Source organism: Etheostoma cragini, chromosome 8 (assembly GCF_013103735.1).
Source record: "Etheostoma cragini isolate CJK2018 chromosome 8, CSU_Ecrag_1.0, whole genome shotgun sequence".
Classification (NCBI taxonomy): Eukaryota; Metazoa; Chordata; class Actinopteri; order Perciformes; family Percidae; genus Etheostoma; species Etheostoma cragini.
In genome coordinates, this window is record NC_048414.1 from 15,943,459 (window position 1) to 15,951,542 (window position 8,084).

The 8,084-nt window shown below is 36.2% G+C and overlaps 1 protein-coding gene across 4 annotated transcripts in view; it reads right to left on the reverse strand.

Annotated features, from left to right (window-relative positions):
- Window positions 1-232: 232 nt before the first annotated feature.
- parvb (parvin, beta) overlaps window positions 233-8,084 on the reverse strand; it is a 16,633-nt gene continuing 8,781 nt past the window's right edge. For 3 of the 4 annotated variants that reach the window (XM_034879542.1, XM_034879546.1, XM_034879544.1), the window contains exons 3-13: window positions 7,560-7,630; window positions 7,308-7,410; window positions 5,479-5,619; window positions 4,780-4,895; window positions 4,240-4,298; window positions 4,095-4,114; window positions 3,121-3,182; window positions 2,938-3,006; window positions 2,601-2,702; window positions 2,431-2,503; window positions 233-842 (exon numbers count right to left, since the gene is read on the reverse strand). In XM_034879542.1, coding sequence (XP_034735433.1) covers window positions 766-842; window positions 2,431-2,503; window positions 2,601-2,702; window positions 2,938-3,006; window positions 3,121-3,182; window positions 4,095-4,114; window positions 4,240-4,298; window positions 4,780-4,895; window positions 5,479-5,619; window positions 7,308-7,410; window positions 7,560-7,630 — 893 coding nt within the window. In that variant the 3' untranslated portion in view covers window positions 233-765. The remainder of the gene's footprint in view (window positions 843-2,430; window positions 2,504-2,600; window positions 2,703-2,937; window positions 3,007-3,120; window positions 3,183-4,094; window positions 4,115-4,239; window positions 4,299-4,779; window positions 4,896-5,478; window positions 5,620-7,307; window positions 7,411-7,559; window positions 7,631-8,084) is intronic. The other variant, XM_034879543.1, reaches the window with a different exon arrangement.

The window sequence follows — 8,084 nt, forward strand, 5'->3', positions numbered from 1 at the left end:
TGAGATGTAGTGTGCTGTGTTCATAGTTCAGTCAATGAGTACTGTACTATTCACAGTTCACAGAAGTTTTGGTATATGCTATATGTATATATATATATATATATATATATATATATATATATATATATATATATATATATATATATATATATATATATATATATATATATATATATATATATATATATATATATATATATATATATATATATATATACACACACACACACACACACACACACATACACACACATACACACACACACATTAAATAGGAAGATACAGTGTAGCCAGTTGCAGGTTAGCTTAGCTTAACATAAAGATGAACGTAGGGGGAAACAGCTCTGCAAACAAACTACTCTTTTAATAATTACACATATCAATTTTAGATACTTTATAATATATAACAGCATTTCAACTTTCTTAAATATTCTGAAGAGTAACCAGGTTAACACAAATTACTTCCTGTTTTAACATTCCTTTTCCTGTCACGGCTATTTTGTGTATTCAAATGCAGGCTAAGAGTTGCAGGGTTTCCTGGGTTGCATTCCAGGAAGGAATAAGCAAGTTTTGACATAAGTACTAACATTAAGAGCATTTTTCAGGTTACTCTCCATGGTTCTTTTTAAGTCCCACATAATAATGATTTTAAAGTCCCAGTTGTTCTCCTCCGGTGTCCAGACTGTAATGGATAATAATCTTGCATAATCTTTGCAGGCACAGCGCAGCGATCAAAAGTATATAAGGGGGTGAAACTGGAAAAGTTCAATCAGAGTTTTTGTAGTTGGTGAACAAGTTGTAGAGGACTCTGAGGGTGGACTTGAGGTTCAGGTTGACAACATCTGGAAAACAAAATGGAGACAGCCAAGATCATTAGAGTTTCCAAAGATAAACTGGATCCAAAAAATAAATGGGCTGTGCTACCCTAAAATCATATTTACATTTCAAAGTAGCTTCTTCTATAATTGCTGTTGGACTACTTTCCCTAAAAGGTTATTTGGAATTTTGGAAAACAAAGTGGGACAAAACATAGCTTATCGTAGATCGTATGAAGTATTACTTCTTAACATAAGAGATTCAAAGGCACAAATATACTTTATGTTCTCTTCATCAATAACATGACATAGGCTACTACACAAGGGCTTATTTGCTTACTGTAATTTCTCATCACAACTAGGTCTTTGGTAAGTGATTCAAGCCAGACACCATTTTGTTACAGCATTGCCATATTGCATCACCATATAAGCCTTATAGGAAGCCTTAAGCTCCTTATCGTCTGCATTTCCCTGTTAGCTTGAGTGACACTGTTGATATCATTAACAGCTACCTTCATTTATAATGAACCTGCAGATGTGCACAAACACACAAACCTTAACAAACTATCTGCTCCTAGGAACACAAACTGCACATGGAAGATAATAACAGTATGAAGATCAGCTATGTACTGTATAATACCATCAACATGGGCCTGTGGTCAATGACTTTGGATTTCAGTGTAACGAGTCCTCCCAATTAAATGTGTATGCCATCTCCCAGGACTGTGCAAAGTGCAGTTATAAAATAATAGAGCTATAAATACATAAAAAGGAACAGAGCAATTAAGGCCAAAGAAAATAATAACAAAGAGCAAAAGAAAAAGTATGTACGATGCAGTAAGTAGTAGAATAAACTTTAAAAGTGGAATGTGGGATTTGAAAAATAGAACAAGAATGTGAAGCAAAACATTTATAAATATTTTAAGTAGCTCTGGGAATTATGTAACTACTGTATATACTGTGCAAACGAGACGTATAGTGTATGGTCAAATAAATATATCGTCCTGAGATGGTACAGATATTTATGGCTCTAGTATTAGCTTGAGCTAAGAATTTAATTAAACAACTCAAATCCATTCTTCTTTCAATATTATATTCAGTGGATTTAAATTTATGTACCTGATATTAATTTGAACGCTTTAGTGGAGTAACGTACTGATTACAGTTTAAGTAAGTTGTCAGTCAACTGCATTATATTAGCAATTCTAACAGGGTTAAGGAAATTAAAGTCTCACTGATAAAATGGGAAAATACTTAGTTGTTGCTATTATAATGATTATAAGTTCACAATCATGTGAAACCAGTAAGTCATATTTTAAGTATAAGTTGTTAAATTCTCCCAAAAAAAGAACAGGCTGGTTTATTCAAACGTGTAGCTCAGTGCAGAATGAACCCAGAACCATCTGTCCAGTATGAGACTTTAAGGGTAAGGCAAGGTCTCCACCTACTGGACAATCTTTAATATACCTGCTACTGTAGGACATCAACCATGAAATGTCTTTTAAATGACATATTGTCAGCAAAAGTGACTCATAATCTCAGTCAGCCTCCATTAAACTTCCCCTTGGAAACGGGTCTTTTATGTGATTTTGTAATAATGTTATCTATAAAATACCTTCTGGTCTGGCTTTGGGTTTCTTCAGACCCCCATCTTGCATCAGCTCAAAGGCAAACGCCACATTGTGGACCTGAGGGGACACAACATAGAAACTCAATGTAATGATAATTTGCAAAAAGAAATGTCCTATTTGACCAACAAATGTCACTTTTTGAGGGCATAATTACCTTCTGTTCGAAGTTCTCAGGCGTGAGGAAGAAGTTGTACAGAGGGACAAAATAGTCTTCTAGCAGCCCCATCAGCAATATCAGGTACACGCCATCAGCAAACTGGACACACACACACACACACACACACAAACACACACAAAATGTACAGCACATATAATAATAAAACTGCAAAGTAAATCAGATTGTATTGTATTGTGTATTGTATGTTTCAAACATAAAGCATGGAAATAGAAGGAAGATGAGATGATGAAAATATGTTACATAACAGAAACTCATGATCACTTTAATATTTGACTGGACTGCGTGTCTCTAGATAAACTATTAGATCTCTTACCTGAGATTCCAGCTCGGTAACCTCCAGGTTCAACTTGTTCAGGTGTTTGTTCACAAAGGTGATGAGAGACTGGTAACGGGATCAACAAACTTAGTAATCATGAATACAGTACAGTTTAAAAAATAACACCTAATTTGAAGTCATTACACTATCCATTATCTTTCAAGAAAAGATTTTGAATACCGTTTTCACCACGTTGAGCTTGTCAGGTGCATGATCCAACAAAGTGTCAAACGCATCCCTCTCTGTTGTAAAAAATAAACAATTCAAAGTTTATGAATACTTAATAAAGAAACAGTTTGAGACTTTTGACAACTTTTGTCTCATATCTGTGCAATAATTATATGTCACCGCCACGCTGACCCTGGCTATAAATCGGAAAAAGAGGACCATGACGTTGCAGTGTGTTTAGCAATTGTTGACATAATTCTAAGCCAATAAAGTGTGTTCAGTTGGGTACAGAGCTCCGCGTGAGCGCGGGCTTTTATGACTGTCAATATAGCCAGCATCTAACATACGCTACTCCGCTGTGCTGTGGGCTAGGCTAATGTCTGGCTATGTGAGACAAGTTAAAAGCAACCATGTTGTGGATGCTGCGGTCTCAGCCTGGCAACCTCCGTGAACTTTGAGTCTGAGGAGGAGGGGGCAGGGGAGACGACTCTCTTCAGTATTTTGAATTTGTACTGCAGTAACTATTTTAAACACTAGCTGTCAGTATTACATGGGAACAGAGGAAAACAGCTAGCCCGGCATGTTGTTGTTTTACAGCTGTGGTTGCAAGGCAGCAGAGAGAAAGTCACTGCTCCTTACCGACAAATAGTCTGACACATACCCCCCTGTAAAACCAGACATTGTGGCTTTAAGACTTTAGTTTTTATTTTAATTAAACAAAAAAGATATAACATGTTAATTAGTGAACTTTAAAAGGTGCTAGAAGATAGATTGTGTTAGCTTCAAGTGGAGTTATACTTGCTGTAACTTATTTAAAAAACAAATATGAGAGTGGAATCAATCTTCTCATCTAATTCTCAGCAAGAAAGTAAACAGCGTATTTCCAAAAATTTTGAACTTTTCCTTGAGGCAGATGAATAAAGAAAGAATAAAAGGAAAGGGACATTTCCATAATTGTTAGTGTAACATTTGTTGGTTAGACTCACCAAACCTTCCCATCATCATTCTGAAATGAGACAATTTGAAAAACTATTTAGTTAAACTTTAACTACACTTCACATTATTAATACCTTACAGTACAACATTGATCTAAAAAGAAGTGGATAAAAATGATTAAATATCAGCTCTTACTCTGTGGTGCTTGTCAACTCCTTGGTCACAAGAGCCGTCCGCAGGATGCCGTCTCGTTTCTGATCAAACAAAATCAAGTTACTTACTGAGAGAATAAATGGCATTGAAAAACCCTAAAAGATGACGGAAGGACTTAGCCATAAACTGACACTATACTATGTCATAATGATCAGTGTTAGCTTCATTATATTATTGTTTTGAATGGGTCTTGGTTATTTTCATGGTTTAAGCCAGCTCTTGAGTTGTCTTAAAGGTAACATTTAGGCAATTTCTGAGATGACATGATTGTATTCCAGATTTTTATTTGTAACTTGTAGACATGTTTTTGTTAAACGTTTGAATTATCTGTCTTATGTTCTTTATCTGTACCTTGCTGTTATTGCTGCCTATCTTGAAAAAGGAATTCTTAATCTCAGGGAGGGTTAAATAAAAGCTTATTGAATGAATAAAATTAACTATATACCTTCGTAATCATCCCTCCATTATTGCACATAATGATAGTGAATGCCAACCCTGTGTGAGCTTGATGCGCCACTTTACCTTGATGACGACCACCTGCACAGAAACATGCTCAGGCAGCCTGATGGGGGCCTGGAAATGCATCGCGAGAGCCACCAGCAGATAGACAATAGCCACCAGGTTCTTTGAATGAATAGCTGTAACAGTAAAACATAAGAAACAACCGTCTGCTCTTTGCACTCTGCAAGTGAACATACTTATGCAAGCAATTTTCTAAAGATGAAAGGTAACAGTCTGTGTTTTTTTTCCAAGAGAAAACAAAAAAATGAAAAAGCTGCAAATGAACAGTTAATGAAGCATGAATTAATCAACTCTGTGGACTGCAGTGGGAAAGCATGAGCTTTGTAGATCTCCTCAAAACCCTGTAAAGAGAGGTAAATTCCTGCTGTTTGTAATGCAAATTAAGAGATTCTGTGTTTCACCAATTTAAGGTTCAGTTGCCAGCCACCAGGATGGAGCCTGTAACAACAGATGTTTCATGTTTTCTGTTGCTGTGGAGGAGCTCTCCAATGTGTGAGAAAATAATCCCAATGATGTCATAGTGATGTCATCAGGGTTATCTTGGCGAGTTGCATTATGTGAAATGTAGGCTCCAATATTATTTCATCCATCCCTTTTAAATCGTCTCTTCTTTGTTCCCCAACTTCACGAAAGTGAACATACTTAATCACTGGAGTAGCAGTTTACGCAGCAAATCAGTGAAGTGGTTGTAAAACTCACAGTCCACACTCCACTCAATGGTCCAGCCGTGAGGCCTCAGCAGTACATTGACGGCCTCCAAAACTGTCTGAAGCTTCTGCTTTTGGCCAATCTCTGACTGGGTCACCTCGGCAACGTTCAGCTTCCTGCCTGACAACTTTTCTGTCAACAACAGGAGAGACAAGATGTCAGCTCAAACACAAGGGGAAGGACTTTCCATAATCATGAATAATTGTATACAGAATCATGCCGCAGTATTGTCTTGTACTGAACACACACACACGGCCTGAAGATAATTTTTTTGACAACCTCATAGTCATAGTCACCCATAGTCACTTTTTACCAGCCACTTTTTTCAGCCTCATAAAAGTGAAAATCAGGAATTGCTGTGTCTCTATGATCTTATCCTGTCCTATTCGTGGTGGCCTACTTGTGGACATTGCTGTAGGCATATTAGCGGGGACTGCCTTAATGGAATTTTTCCCCCTTACATTCATTTTACTTTTATACTTTATTTAGTTTTGAAATTGTTAAACAGCGGATGAGACAGTTTGTCAGACTTCAATAATAATTATTAAGTGGGAGCGAGAAAGAAACCAGTCATTGTGGAGATTAAAAAAAGAGGAACTGAATTTTACCTTTGACAACACAGAATTTTAGACTTTACATACAATTAAAAAATGCTCTATGTAAAAAATGTATTAGATAATTGGAGTACAAGGAACATGGACAGTAAGGAACTCTAAGTGATGCTACCCATACAGTGCAGGTACTGTCCATGTGTGACATATAGTAAACTAAAAACTGAAAATGTTATTGTATAAATTTAGTTTTTATAACTGCTCTGTGGCAATGATATTATTCATTTGGCAGATACTGTATTTTTTTCTAAATAAGATGCTTTTGCCCAACTTACAGAGTAACAACAGATAAGTACTATCACAAAATGCTTATTTTTGGGGAAATTGGCTTGGGATTAAATGTTAGTAGTTGATAGCATGCAGAAGGGGGGATTTGAAAATGTTTTCAGCCTGTGGTAAAAAAGACGAAAACAGGGGTGAAGCCCCAAACAGACCAAAGACATAGAATCTTTCCCAGACAGAGCAGCACCCCAGTGACTGCAGACACTGAACACTGACCACGGGAGAAAACAATGTTCCAATAATAAGGTTATTTTGAAATGTTATTAAATGAGGTGAATGTTTAGCATGGACCTGCTACAGCTTTTCAGTGACAAAGAATAAAGATCAATGGTATGAGGCAGACATTTTTGATTTTACTGCAGACAGTGTGCTTCAAAATGAAAGAAATGTTAGGGAATTGTGTTTATAAGTAGTCATTATCAAAGCAGGTTGTAATACCAATTCCAAAATAACACTTTTAGGCAATATATTCACTGATGCCAATTTACTACAGCTGAATTAAGTTTGGTCAACACAAGCTGGTGCACAGCTGGTAAAGAGGTGCATAAGGAATCATGCAAAATAAGGTACTGAATTACTGCTCGCTGTCAGTACTGAGTTTATTGCAAATGCAACATTTTGGTTGTAGAACTTTGTCAAAAATAAAACTCACAATGGTAAACAAAAGCATATTTATGCTAGAAACCACAGGCTGCAAATAAAATGATAAATTGCTGGGAATTAATTATTTTTCCAAATGGTGCAGCATGTTGGTCTAATGTAAAGAATGTTGTTGTTTCATATTAAAGTCAGTCCAAAACTTTGCATTTCCAATAAACATATTGCTGACAGAGTGTAGGAATGAAACACTTTCTACTACAACTAATACGGCCTACAGAAGCTACTTGGATAAAGATGTTGTGAGAGCTGTGATGCTTTCTTCCTCACCGAATAATTTCTGGAGCACTTGTCCATCATAACAGTCCTCCTCCAGGTCTTTGACTATGATCCTGTCTTCCTCCAACTCACTGTTGATCCAGTCAATCAGGACCTGCACACAAATCACAATGCAATAAAACCTACAGTCAAACTCTACATCAAAAAAGTCAAACTCAGACAAACTTCATCTGTGTACTGTTTTCTTTGCGTTTTAATTTCTCTGATTATGAAGCTTGTGCATAAAATATGATCCCAGACTACCTTCAAAAGATCTTTAAATTTAAGATTTTCCCGCGATGTTGGGTCCACCATGATCCTCTCAGCGTTTTCCTCTGGTGAAGATAATGCAAGAGAAACTCAGCATAGGGTCATGGTGACACTCAAATATCCTGTTTTTCCTAAATATTTGTATCCCCTTTTGGATACATACATACTTTTTGTCTCACATAAATACAACTCTACAGAAACAAACACACACGTATACAATGTTCCTATCTCCCCCACATCAACAGTGATTCACATGGTGACTAAAGGCAAGGGCGTCTCCCCTCCACCCACTCTCATTTCCTACTTTTCCACTGTCAATGTCCCCATTACTCAACATACATACATACACATACATATACATACATACATACATACATATATATACACACACACATATATATATACATATATATATATATATATATATATATACACACACACATATATATATACACATATATATATACAGTGGGTACGGAAAGTATTCAGACCCCTTTAAATTTTTCACTCTTTGTTTCA